This window comes from Chiloscyllium plagiosum, unplaced genomic scaffold (assembly GCF_037043375.1).
Source record: "Chiloscyllium plagiosum isolate Xiang-an unplaced genomic scaffold, Cpla_swu_hap1 HiC_scaffold_31, whole genome shotgun sequence".
Taxonomy (NCBI): Eukaryota; Metazoa; Chordata; class Chondrichthyes; order Orectolobiformes; family Hemiscylliidae; genus Chiloscyllium; species Chiloscyllium plagiosum.
The window spans coordinates 20,678,990-20,692,816 of NW_028270169.1; the positions used below are offsets into that span (position 1 = coordinate 20,678,990).

A 13,827-nucleotide genomic window follows, 5' to 3' on the forward strand; every position below is an offset into this window, starting at 1 on the left:
CAAGGTAATTAATTGCTCGACTCCATATGATCTTATAAATGTTTATTTCTGGTCACTTCCTTTATGCTGTATGCAAATTAGAAATTGTTATTGTGAAGTGTGATAGAAGACCTGTTTACTTCAATTTGCTTCTGGCATCTGAAGTTTACAGCATTCATTGGTTTAATCTGTTTCAGAAGAAAACATCCCTGATGGTATTGTACGTGGTGCACAATGGCATGGTCACATGCATAGCATGAAGGTGAGTATTAAATATTGACATAATGAATCCAATGTCAGAAGTGTAACTGAAGATCTGGCAGGCATTCTAGTTTTAAAATCACCTGATTAGTTCAGCAGAAGCAAGTGCCATCTGCTCTTCCTGTGCTGCCCTCTTATGGCTGATTGCATGTTGAAACAGTTTGTGTCAGTGTCATAGAGATATACAGCACGGAAACAAACCCTTCAGTCCAACTTATCCATGCCGACCAGATATCCCAACCCAATCTAGTCTCATGTGCCAGCACTTGGCCCATACCCCTCCAAACCCTTCCTATTCATATACCCATCCACGTGCCTTTTAAATGTTGCAATTGTACCAGCCTCTTCCACTTCTATGGTAGCTCATTCCATACACACACCACCCTCTGTGAAAACGTTGCCCCTTAGGTCTCTTATGTCTTTCCCCTCTCACCCTAATCCTATGCCCTCCAGTTCTGGACTCCCCCACCCCAGGAAAAATACTTTGTCTATTTATCCTTTCCATGTCCCTCATGATTTTATAAACCTATATAAGGTTATCCCTCAGCCTCCGACGCTCCAGGGAAAAACGGCCCTAGCCTATTCAACCTCTCCCTATAGCTCAAATCCTCCAACCCTGGCAACATTCTTGTAAATCTTTTCTGAACCCTTTCAAGTTTCACAACATCTTTCCGATAGGAAGGAGACCAGAATTGCACGCAATATTCCAACCATGGCCTAACCAATGTCCTGTACAGCCACAACATGACCTCCTCCCAACGCCTGTACTCAATACTCTAACCAATAAAGGAAAGCATACTAAACGCTGCCTTCACTATCCTATATACTTGCGACTCCACGTTCAAGGAGCTATGATCCTGCACTCCATGGTCTCATTGTTCAGCAACACTCGCTAGGACCATACCATTTAAGTGTACAAGCCCTGCTAACGTTTGCTTTCCCAAAGTGCACCACCTCCCATTTATCTAAATTAAACTCATTCTGCCTGTTCTCAGCCCATCTGATCAAGATCCCGTTGTAATCCGAGATAACCTTCTATACTTCTGCTCACGTCCATTTATATAAAATGAGTGGACATTAGTGGACCCAGCGCTGATTCTTGTGGCACTCCACGGGCCTCCAGTCTGGAAAAACAGCCCTCCAGCACCACCCTCTGTCTACCTTTTGAGCCAGTTTTGTATCCAAATGGCTAGTTCTCCCTGTATTCCGTGAGATCTAACCTTGCTAACCAGTCTCCCATGGGGATCTTTGTCAAACGCCTTACTGAAGTCCATATAGATCACATCTACTGCTCTGCCCTCATCAATCCTCTTTGTTATTTCTTCAAAAAACTCAATCACGTTTGAGACATGATTTCCCTCCCACACAGCCATGTTGACTATCTCTAATCAGTCCTTGTCTTTCCAAGAACATGTACACCCTGTCCCTTAGGATTCCCTCCAACAGCTTGCCCACCACTGCAGTCTGGCTCACTGGTCTGTAGTTCCCTGGCTTGTCCTTACCACCTTTCTTAAAAAGTGGTACCACGTTAGCCAACCTCCAGTCTTCCAGCACCTCACCTGTGACTATCGGTGATACAAATATCTCAGTAAGAGGCCCAGAAATCCCTTCCCTGGTTTCCCACAGAGTTCTAGGGTACACCTGATCAGGTCCTGAGGATATATCCACTTTTATGCGTTTCAAGACATCCAGCACTTCCTCCTCCTTCCTCAAATGTAATATGAACATTTTTCAAGATGCCACCAATTAGTTCCCTACATTCTATATTTCCATGTTCTTTTCCACAGTAAATACTAATGCAAAATACTTGTTTAGTATCTGTCCCATCTCCTGCGGCTCCACACAAAGGCCGCCTTGCTGATCTTTGGGGGGTCCTATTCTCTCCCTAGTTACCTATTTGTCCTTAATGTATTTGTAAAAACCCTTTGGACTCTCATTAACTCTATTTGCCAAAGCTATCTCATGTTCCCTTTTTGCTCTCCTGATTTCTAAGTATACTCCTACTGCCTTATACTCTATGGATTCACTTGATCTTTATTGTCTATACCTGACGTATGCTTCCTTCTTTTTCTTAACCAAAACCTCAATTTCTTTAGTCATCCAGCATTCCCTATACCTGCCTTCCTCCAATTTAGAATTTCAACTTTTAGATCTGGTCTATGCTTTTCCATCACTATTTTCAAACTAATAGAATTATGGTCGCTGACTCCAAAGTGCTCCCCCACTAACATCTCAGTCCTGTACAGAATCCTGCAATGTAAAGTGTAAATCTTTAATGATATATTGAAGACTTTCTCAATCATAGAATACATCAATTTAAATGTTTATCCACTTCACCTGACTCCCTTACATCTGAAGAATAAAATTGATTTTATTCCCCAAATAGGAATCGTGGTGCTAGCTAAAATTCCAAATAAAATCCAACCAGCAATAAAAGCACACCTGAAATTTGATATTGTGCAATGCTTAGTTTTGTGGTTTGAGACTGAATGCCTCCCTTATTTGTGGTTAAAAATCTCATCAAAAAGTATACGGAATTTGTTTCAGATAAAGCAATTTTAATCCTTTCATTAACACCTCTTAGTGATTTGTTTTGTTATCTTGCCAGGATTTTAGTGTAACCTACGGTCACTGTCCTGAGATCACAGTTTACACAGGCTGCTGTAACTTCCCACGTGTCAAAGAGCTTGCTACAATTTGGAATGAGAACAAGAAGTCTTTACTCAGTATGCTTGTTGAGGTAAGCATGTATTATCCAATTCCTCATCAAGTCAGAGGTGTCTGCTGCCATGTCATACCTAACAATTAAACCCAAGGCATTTGCTTCTGTTTGTGAAGATATTTCTTATTTACTGATCTATTCTGTTTATTATTTGTCATCTTAGCATAAGACATAGGAATGTAAGTAAGGCCATTCGGTCCACCAATCAGTCATGGCTGATGGGCATTTCAATGCCACTTACCCGCACTCTTTCCCCCGTATCCCTTAATTCCTTATAAGATTAAGAATTTATCAATCTCTGCCTTGAAGACTTTTAACGTACCAGCCTCCACTGAGCTCCGTGGCAATGAATTCTACAGGTCCATCACTCTCTGGCTGAAGAAGTGTCTCCTAATTTGTTCTAAATTGACCCCCTCTAATTCTAAGGCTATGTTCATGGGTCCTAGTAACCCCGCCTAACCAAAACATTCCCAGTGTCCATCCTTTCTAAGCCATGTATTATCTTATAAGTTTCTATTAGATCTCCCCTCAACCTTCTAAACGCTAATGAATATAATCCCAGAATCCTCAGCCATTCATCGTAGGTTAGGCCTACCATTCCAGGGATCATCCATGTGAATCTCTGCTGGACACACTCCAGTGCCAGTATGTCCTTTCTGAGGTGTGGGGCCCAAAATTGGACACAGTATTCTAAATAAGGCCTAACCGGAGCTTTATAAAGTCTCTGTAGCACATCACTGCTTTAACATTCCAACCCTTTTGAGATAAATGACAACATTACATTTGCTTTCTTAACCACTGACTGAACCTGCAAAATCTCAAAATGCTAGGCTTGTCCAGTTCACTAAATTGCATACTAGAACATCCTGAATATGTTGGCATCAGAATCATAATCTACACAAATTAATTGGAAAATGGAATTTCTACACCCGTGTTTGTAAGACCACAAAGGAAAAAAGGTGGGTAATCCCAACTTTATAATATGGAGGGAAGTTATATTCATCAAAATATTCTCAATCACTTTTTTAAAACTCCCCAATTTCAATCAATAGAATCCATAGTGATAAGCCAGAAGAATGATAAATTCAAGTGTTATTGTGGAAAAAGTTTATTTTTAGCTTTTCCGATTGCTCTGTTTTCAGTTTTCCGGATGTAATATAAGGCTATTTTAAGTACCTTGTATCTATTTTCTAAGCTGAGGTTGTTCTCCTCAGGTTCATAAAGGCTTACGAGGAATGGTAACGGATAAAGCTGGAAATCCAATTCCAAATGCAAATATTATTCTGAATGAAGGTGTTAAAGTTCTGACGTCGGAAATGGGTTATTTTCATGTTCTCCTGTCTCCGGGATCACATCATATTGATGCACTTGCAGCAGGATACCAGCATCAGCGCAAGCAGGTAGAAAATCTAAGTACTTTCTCTAAATATGGAGCTGCTGAGCTCAGTTTTACTCCAGATGCTTTTAGACTACAGATTTTTTAATACCTGTAATGTGGGCTCATGGCAGGGATTCATTGTCCATCCCTAATTGGTGAGTGTGACCTGCTGCCATGAAACACCCCAATCCATTTGGGGTAGGGTACACCCACATCTAGCCATTTAAATACTTTATTTAAAAGGAAGATCAAATACTTAAAATTCTGCAGCAAGTAATTCACCTTGTGATTCGGCCAGTCTAGTACCTGTATGTGAGAGGCAGGAATATGATGGAATACTCTCCACTTGCATCAAGTGTATCTCCAACAGCACTTGAGATCATCCTAGCAAAGCAGCGCACTTGATTGGCAGCAAAGACAAATTGCTTGAAATCTTGAACATGGCTGGCAATGTCTGTGGAGAGAAAGCAGAGTTAAAATCTCAGGTCCAGTGACCCTCATTCGAATTTACCTGGTTGACCCTGCCATCGCAATTGCCACACATCGGCTGCAGTGTATACCATGTAAAAGATGCAGTGCAGCAGCTGCCAAGGCTGCTTTGACAGCATTTTCCATACTTGGATCTTCACTATTTGGAAGAACAAGGGCAACAAGTACATCACCAGCAATATTCCCTTCTGAATCACGGTCCACCCTGACTCACAATCCACCCTGACTAAGAACTATATCACTCTTCCTTCGCAAAATCAGTAGCCCTGGAATTGGTTGCTTAGTATTATTGGATGTTAACTGGCCCTGCAGTGATGCTTACGACTGGATCATTTTTTTAAACTAATATCAGGATCTGAGCATTTGCAAGTGAAATATTAAACTATCTCTTTTTCACTGACTTGAGATATGCGCTGTTTCTTTTCATTTTCAGTACAGTATTTGCTTTTATTTTCATTCAGTATATTCTCGCACTAAAATTTAGTTAAACTTTAAAAGAGGTCATGATGTATAAGAGTCTTGCTTTCTGGTCGTCTCCACATTTAGGAAATATAAATTTACACTCTTCTCTGCTTGAAAATTAAAAGTTGTATTAATTCCATTTTTGTGCAATAGGTGTTTGTATCCCCTTCTGAAGCTGCCACCTCATTGATAATAGTTGTTGAGCTGGATAATAAATTATTTGGTCTCCCCAGAGAACTGGTAGTTACAGCAGCAGGTAAGAATTGATATCATGAGGCAGCATTGAGTTATCTGTGCTAAAATTTCCATTAACAGTAAATTATAGTTTCAAATTTAAAATTAGCAATTCGTACAATCAACATTAATAATTTGATCATGTTTAACTCTCATGTGGTCATCCTTTTAGTTAAAAACCAGAATTTATTCTACAATCCCTTTAGAAATTTGAATAAATTTGAGAAATCTTTTTCCCACTGTTTATTGTGGAAATGTAGCAAAGTTGAAGCTAGCAGGTCGATTGTTTTATTTTTGAATTGCTTGTTTAACTGTGTATTTCCCTTGGTTTAGCATTGAAGTTGTTGATCTCTAATTTAAACATTGAATGTAATCAGTTTTGACAGAACTATTTTACATATGTCAATAGCAGTTTCTGTTCTCCATTTTGGGTGAAGCAGTCTATCTAGCTTGTGTAATGCTATAAAGTGAATGAAACTAAACAACAAATATTTTTACCTTTTTTCCACTAGGTGCAACCATCTCTGCAATAATTGTGACAGCTTGCATCATTTGGTGTGTTTGCGCTATCAAGTCCAATCACCAAAAAGATGGCTTTCATCGTTTGAGGCAGCATAGAGATGAATACGAAGATGAGATCCGAATGATGTCCATGGGTTCAAAGAAATCTCTTCTCAGTAGTGAATTTCAGGATGAAACTGAAAGTGAAGATGACACTCTGTATATTAATAAACATTAACATATCAAGCCACCCTGCTGGACTGGCAGAAATGTTATCTTTTTGCCAAGTAAAATGAACAAATAAGCATTAACCCGAATAGAGGATTTGCCTGATCTACTGCACATTGGGAAATGTTGGAGTGATTTTTATAACATAGTTTTCAAAACGTAGATGCTACAAGGAGGAATGGCAGTTTGCACCATCACTTGAGCATTGCACATATCCTGAACTGACTGCTGACCTTGTATTGTGGTTAAGGGTCAACCACATGAAGAATGTTATTGCACCATGTCTACCATCTGAGCCTCTGCCTGACCATACTGCAAACCTGTGCCAACATTTAAAGATGCAGTATACCTTTCACTTCTCCCTTTTTAAGAAGAAAAATGTCTGTTAACCACCTTTTTAAAACAACTGTTCATTTATTTTTGCGAACTTTTCAATATTTTGTATAAACAAAGTTTTCAAAAGAAATGGTATGAATTGGAAAGAATTGTGCAGTGCTGCTACTGTCATTTTGTCTGGATTGTACATGCTAATTTCAAAAGGTGGGCAATTTTTAATTGAAGGCATATGCAACTTTGTTGTCTAAATCTTGCCAGTGTTACAATAGAAGGAAAAGTGACTTGTGTATATGTTTGCCTTCTGATCCACCTCCAAAAATGACATTAATTTAAAAATTTGATATCCCACTTTTTGCAGTTTTATTTTGCTCCATAAAATACAAGCAAATGAAATTTGTCATTGATTTGTAATTCAAAAACTAATATTTTAAAAATGGTTAATGATATGTTCTATATACATTAAATGCAGTCTCTGCAATTAGCAATAGGTTGTATACATTTGAGAACCAGACAATTTTGGCAGGGGGCAGGGATGGACAATGTGTAGGCAGAGGTTACAGAGGGAACAAAAACCAAATGAACCATTTATGAAAATGGCATCTTCAAATTTGTCATGGTTATCCTTTTATTTTTGAATTTATTTTTTATGCACACTGGATCATTTTATAGTTGGAGATTTCTCAATTGGAATTACAAATGTTAGAACTGAACATCTAATTTTCAAGGTGCTCTTTTATTATATAAATTATGAAATATCTTAGGCAGTGAAATTGCTTAATTTGAATCATGATGGTAGAGGTGACTACTGAAGTAAAACTAGAATTTATGGTCCTATCATATGCTGTTTGAAGCATATTTTTTTCATAGTTTTTATAGTCTGGATCTTGGTGTAAATTTTTTCAGTATACTGTAGAGATGCATTGAATGTGGGTGAAGGGTCATAGAATAATGAACTCTTTGTAGGTGTGAGTGAATGTTTGTATGTGTGTTTTCAGTGTGTGCCACTGAATGTACACCTGAATTGCCTAAATACAGTATATGATCACCAGAAATACAGCATTGCCAAAAACACCTAATTCATATTGTTAGATGATATTCAATTTATTAAGAAACGATTCACTGTACTTAAGTTCGTCACTCCATTGTGTTTGGAAAATCACTTCAGAAAGTTAGTATCGTTGTTCATTTGTACTTTTTGCACAGAACATTTTATCAATATTGTGTATTTGATTATATGCTGTGATGCCTTAAATTTTTCATATTTCTTTCATTTTGTGGTGATGTCACTGGGTTTCAGTGAAAGGTTTTGGCATCTAAAAATAAATGCTTTATCTAGCACATGTATGTTTATGGTGGTATATTCAATGTTTAAACAGTGCTTGCATGTGTCACTTAGTTCCCTTTTGATAAATTGCACATGGAATAAACAAAGTGACTATCAAAGCTGACTTAGTCAACTTTGAGTCAAAATTGCTTTTCTTTATACTACCTAATCATTATTGATGTGACAGAGGGCACCAATTGGAGAAAATATCAATGTCAAAAATTTAAAAGTTGGCTGTTTCAACTGATTCAAGGAACCTTAAATGAAATAATTGAACAGTATTTATTGCAAGAGATTAGAACATTTTTAAAGTATTTTGGTGGGGAAAAATCTAGGAATGTTTGGTCAAATTCTCTTTTACATTAGACTTAACTAATAATTTGAGCATTACTTTTCAATTCTATCTTTAATAATAAAATTGTACAATCAAACACTAAATCAGAATATGTAGACTAGCCAAGGTGTAAACTGTCCTTTGATCTATCAGATACTCTAAAGGCAGTGTCATTTCATGTAGTTATTCATTTTCTAAAGTAAATTAACCTTTTGCTTTATATTGGTTTTAAAATGTAATACCTTTCATCATAAAGTCTGAATTGATCCAAAAATGATTCTTCCCAAGTCAACTGAAATCAATAATGTCTTTTGTTTGAATGTGATTTGAGGTCAGCTGTTCACTGAAACCAACCTGGAGAAGCAAGCTAACACATTTTATAACATTGTCGTAATTGGATGGTGTGTATAATGTGCAGTCTATCTGCTGCAACCCTGTCAAATTTCAATTGCACATTGGACAAACAGGCAGAAAACTAGTCACCAGGATACATGAACATCAACTAGCCAGAAAACGACATGACCCCCCTCTCACTAATATCCTTACATACAGATGAGAAAGGACACAACTTCGACTGGGACAACACATCCATCCTAGGACAAGCCAAACAGAGACACGCATGAGAATTTCTAGAAGCATGGCATTCCAACCGGAACTCGATCAACAAACACATTGACTTGGACCTGATTTACCACCCTCCGAGAAAAAGAACAGGAAATGATATCACCACCAACCCAAAGAAACCCAAACCTATAAATAGAAAGCAGGAATCATCAGCAATGTTTCGTCCGAAGGTTCACTGAGGATGTTACCTAGTATGGTGACAAAACGTCTGAACATGAACCTTCCAGCTCAGCGAGCAAACTTACATTCAGAACCTCAACCTGAGCTACAAATCTTCTCAAGACTCACTGCACATCCTATATCTAATCCAACCAATTTCAAAATGTCAGTTGTTGGATTGGTAAGTTCTTTTGAGCCTTTAAAAATGTATTGAAATTGAACTTCAGTACAGTGCTCAGCGTGTTTTTTTTAAACACAAATTTCAGTTGTAGAAGTGCAAATAGGCACAAATTAGGCTCTTCAGCCCATTATGCCAATCAAGAAGACTGTGGCTAATCTGCTACACCCCTCTCACATCCACTCTGCATAGCCATTAACTCAGTGATATTGCTAAAATCTATCTACCTCATCTTTAAATACATTATCTAGCCTCTCTGATAGAGAATTCCAAGCATTCACTAACCTCTGAGAGAAAAGTCCTCTGCATCTCAGTTTTAAACAAGTGTCCCCTGATTGTGTAACTGTCTTCTGGCTTCATTCCTCCATGATTGGTAGCATCTCAATATCCACCCTGTCTTGCTTCCTCATTCCTGTATGTTTCATTAACATCAGTCTGTCATCCTTCTAAAGTCTAATGATTAAAAGCTATTTTTGATAAGTCAACCACTTCACCCAAGGAATCAGACCTGTGAATTGCTTTTGAAGTGTGTCCAACTCCAGCATGACCTTTATTAAATATGGGATCAAAACTGTACAGAGTACTCTAGATGTAGCCTCACTAGCCCCTTATACTGTAAGAACAAAACTGCCCTGTTTGAAACTCCCAACCCCTAGCAATAAAGGCCAAAATTTCTCTGCCACCTTGACATTCGTTACACCTGTAACCTAACTTTGTGTTTCATGCAAAAGAAAATGCTCTGCAATGCATTTTTTAGGAATCTTTCTCCATATAAATAAGTCTTTCTTTTGAATGTTCTTACATTAGTGTACTGTTTCACACTGCCTCACATTAAACTCCGGCTGCCAAGTTTTTGCCTACTCATTTAACCTATCCATATCACCTTGCAAGTTCCTCCTACCCTCATCCCACATGCCCTCCCACCTATTTTTGTACCATCAGCAAATTTGGAAACATTGCACTCTAACCCCTCCCCAGTCACTAATATAAATAAATAATTGAGACTTTGGGGCTGATCATTATGGCACTGGTTTCATCTTTCCAACCTGAAAAAGACCCATTAATCCCAACACTGTCTTTCATGTGCTAACTAATCTTTAATCTATGCTAATGCAATGTCCCTGATACTGGTGAGCTCCTACTTTGTGCAATTTTTTTTTAGACCTTTTCTGTTGTGGTCTGAAAATCCAAAATACATTACATGTACCCGTTCCCCTTTGTCAACTGTTTTTGATATCCTCAGAGCTCTTAACAAATTTGTCAAACATGTTTTCCTTTTCACAAAACCACATAGATTTTGTTTTATATTAAGCTTTTCTAAATATCCTGCTATTTCTTCCTCAATGGATTCTAGCATTTTCCCAACAGCAAATGTCAGACTAACTGGCCTATACTTAACTGCAGTATGTGATACAGTTTAAAAAGAAGGATGAAGATTTTTTTTCTCTCCAATGGTCCAGATTCTCTGAAACACCTGTCCCCCGAAGAGTGCAGAAGTCAGGTCTTTGAATATTTTCAAGGGCTGAAAGAAAAACTCTTATGAAAGTCTAAGAGTACAAGGCTTGCAGAAAAGTGAGATTGAGGTCACAATCGGATCAGCTATGATCTAACAGAATTGTAGAGTAAACTTGGGGTCTAAGTGGTCTACTAGTTTTTATGTGAAGCTTCCACAGTGTTTGTGGAAATTTAAGAATTTGTGCCCAACCAACTTTGGGGCTATAAATAATGTTGCAACATGGTGGTAAACCCTTCTGTTAATTAAACCAAACACACAAGCTCACCTCACCTCATAATTTGTTAAAGTATGAGTGACAGAGAACTACCTAAATTCCACTATTTAATGAAAAAAATAACAATTTTATTCTTAACTCCAAAAGTGAACATTAAACAATAACTATTTACAACTCTAAACCTCCTTTGTCATGAAGATTTGTTATGTGTCTCCCACTCTATAACAATGTTCTGATCTGATAAAACCTGTATTAAAATTATAGCAAATCAATTTTCAAAACCATAGTGTTGATCTTCCTCTGTTTGTAGATCTCACTGGATCATCTTCTGTTTTCTGCTGCACAGATTTTTCATATGAAAAGGTATCATTCTTTTGAGTTTTCAGGCAGTATGTCTGACAATGGCAGGTGGTGCTCTTTCTCTGGCTAACTGTCCAAAATGCCTGCTGTTTTCTACCGCAAAACATCTCGTCATCTCATTGGTTTGATGTTGTCAAAACAGTAAAATTCAAATTCAATTGGGTTTTAGTGTCTTGTGGCATAATTTAAACTGATGAAATTTGAACTGCTGTGAAAGCAACTCATTTATCTAGTTTACAGCCCAAATGTTACATCTTCAAATTGTCCAGTATACTTTGACATGTCAGGTGCTTGTCAGCTTTCACCCTCTCAAAGATAAAGCATATGCCTTCAACTTCATCACAGTCAAGATTAATGACCCTGTTAACATTGTTAATTGTGCCACGTGATCGTACTGTCTGTGAGTATACTGTTTGTAGTTTGTGACTGGATTGGCAGAGGAATTTCCTGCACATGTTGCAGCTGCTTAAAGATTAGCGTCAGCTCAAGTTGGAAGGTGGCTGTGCTGGTGTAAAATATTGTGCTATGAATCACAACAAACAATGCAGAGGCATGAAGCAAGCTCTGAGAAGTATAACACTAGATTCTTTTCATAGGCAAAGTGTGCCAGTTTTGTTTTGTAAAACTGCCCTGTTTGCCACGCTGTAGAAGACAATGCAACATTTTATATGATGGTAGTTAATGGCAGTGTTGAATATAATACCCATAGAATTCTAGAAATAGATATGGAGCAGGTATGAAACTTAAAGCTGTCATTTATAGCTACCGGTCAGTAATCTGGCAGGTAAACAAAAATATGTAAGTTAAAATATTACATCTAATACATTTAAAAATGGAAAGTATTCAGTCAACAGTCTAGTTGCTGCATTGCTTACCATGTCATGTCCATATTCCAACTAGGCGAAAGTGAGGACTGCAGATGCTGGAAAAAAAGTCGACAAAATGTGAAGCTGGAAAAAGCACAGCAGGTCAAGCAGCAGCAGAGGAGCAGGAGATTTGACATTTTGGGCAGGACCCTTCATCAAGACTGCCTCCTCCATACTCCAACTAGTCATATATTTACAGCTGAAACACTTGGTCCATTATCACTGTGTTAATTGTTTTTCTAATACAATTAATTAACAATCTAAATGGCAGTAGTATTCATTTTTAGTTTCAGAAAAGCTAGAATGGGAAGTAGGTTGCATACAAATCTGTCAGTATTCTTTTAAGTGGTCTCACAATGTTGCCAGTTATCGGTTTGTCAGCAAGATCAAACTTAATGCAGAGAAAAAGACTGAACAATAACAGATCCCAATACTTGCAAAGTCTTGACTTCCTTTGAAGTGAGTGGTTTTTAAACACACAAGTTAGAAAATGAGGAGGTGAATCCTTAGGAACCCTATCTTGTCCTTCTCTCATGTACAGACATACTCTAATCTTTAACACAATGCAAATTCACCAAAGAGCGTCCTGAAAGAGATGCAAAGATTTTGTTGCAGGTGGCTGTGACACAGGACTCTCTGCTCTGAGCTGTTTGAAGGGCTACACAAGAAGCCAAACATCAATCATAGCTGGAGGACTATTATCTCAAAGAAAGACACTCTTCAGTCTTCTCGAACCTTGCTTGTCTTCTAATGTGAGCTGATAGTCTGCAATGGAGTGTTGCAGACCAACACATTCCAATGTCCAAGGTTCTGTGCTGAGGGACACACAAAAGGATTGGGGCAATGGCTTGTTATGGACCGGACCAGGCCAGACCCCCTCTCAAAATATTTTAAGAAGGTAGCCTAGACCTTTTTTTCTTACTTTAAAGGCAGATGTGAAGTGGATATTCCAGGAATGGTGCAGCTGGTTAAACGACTTGGCAACAAGAGAAACAGAATTTATTTAAACACTACAGTTGAAACACAATTAAAAGAAAATGGAATTTAGAATAACAACTGTTGGAAAATTTAACTAACCCAACAAAGCAATTTAACTAAGGAACTGCTCCAATCCAGCAACAGCCCATAAACACACCCCTTGGCAAAAGGTAAATTCAAACAAAAGGTTTTTACAGGCAGGGGGGAACAACTTCCAAAGAGATTTCAGGGCGCAAGGTTAGAGAGGAATCATCTGTTGGGGCTTGGAACCTTTCTGCACTGCAGCAGCTTCTGTCTGCTACAGTTAAACCAAACTAGAAAAAACTTGAAGTGGGAGAACTACGCAAACCCCTACCATTGTTAATCTAAGCTCCTCCCAAATACTTTGGCACCTCTGCCTTTATGATCTCTTTAAAAAAAATCCAAGAACAAAATAACCTTGTTAAAGGGGCTCCACAACCACCTGATGAAGGAGCAGCACTCTGAAAGCTAGTGCTTCCAAATAAACCTGTTGGACTATAACCTGGTGTTGTGTGATTTTTAGCTATGAACATCCCAGTCCAACACCGGCACCTCCAAGTCATTGCTGAAGTGACAGCATTGTCACAGGCGTAGAGACAATGGAGAAAAGTCACTGTCTAAGTTCTTACAACAACAGTAAACTGAGGAGCTGTAAACTGGTAA

The 13,827-nt window shown here is 38.1% G+C and overlaps 1 protein-coding gene across 2 annotated transcripts in view; it reads left to right on the forward strand.

Annotated features, from left to right (window-relative positions):
• The window catches only part of cpda (carboxypeptidase D, a), a 57,899-nt gene extending 49,971 nt beyond the window's left edge, over positions 1-7,928 (forward strand). The window contains exons 17-21 of one of the 2 annotated variants that reach the window (XM_043718396.2): positions 177-241; positions 2,849-2,980; positions 4,177-4,362; positions 5,445-5,547; positions 6,038-7,928. In XM_043718396.2, coding sequence (XP_043574331.2) covers positions 177-241; positions 2,849-2,980; positions 4,177-4,362; positions 5,445-5,547; positions 6,038-6,264 — 713 coding nt within the window. In that variant the 3' untranslated portion in view covers positions 6,265-7,928. The remainder of the gene's footprint in view (positions 1-176; positions 242-2,848; positions 2,981-4,176; positions 4,363-5,444; positions 5,548-6,037) is intronic. The other variant, XM_043718398.2, reaches the window with a different exon arrangement.
• Positions 7,929-13,827: the final 5,899 nt, after the last annotated feature.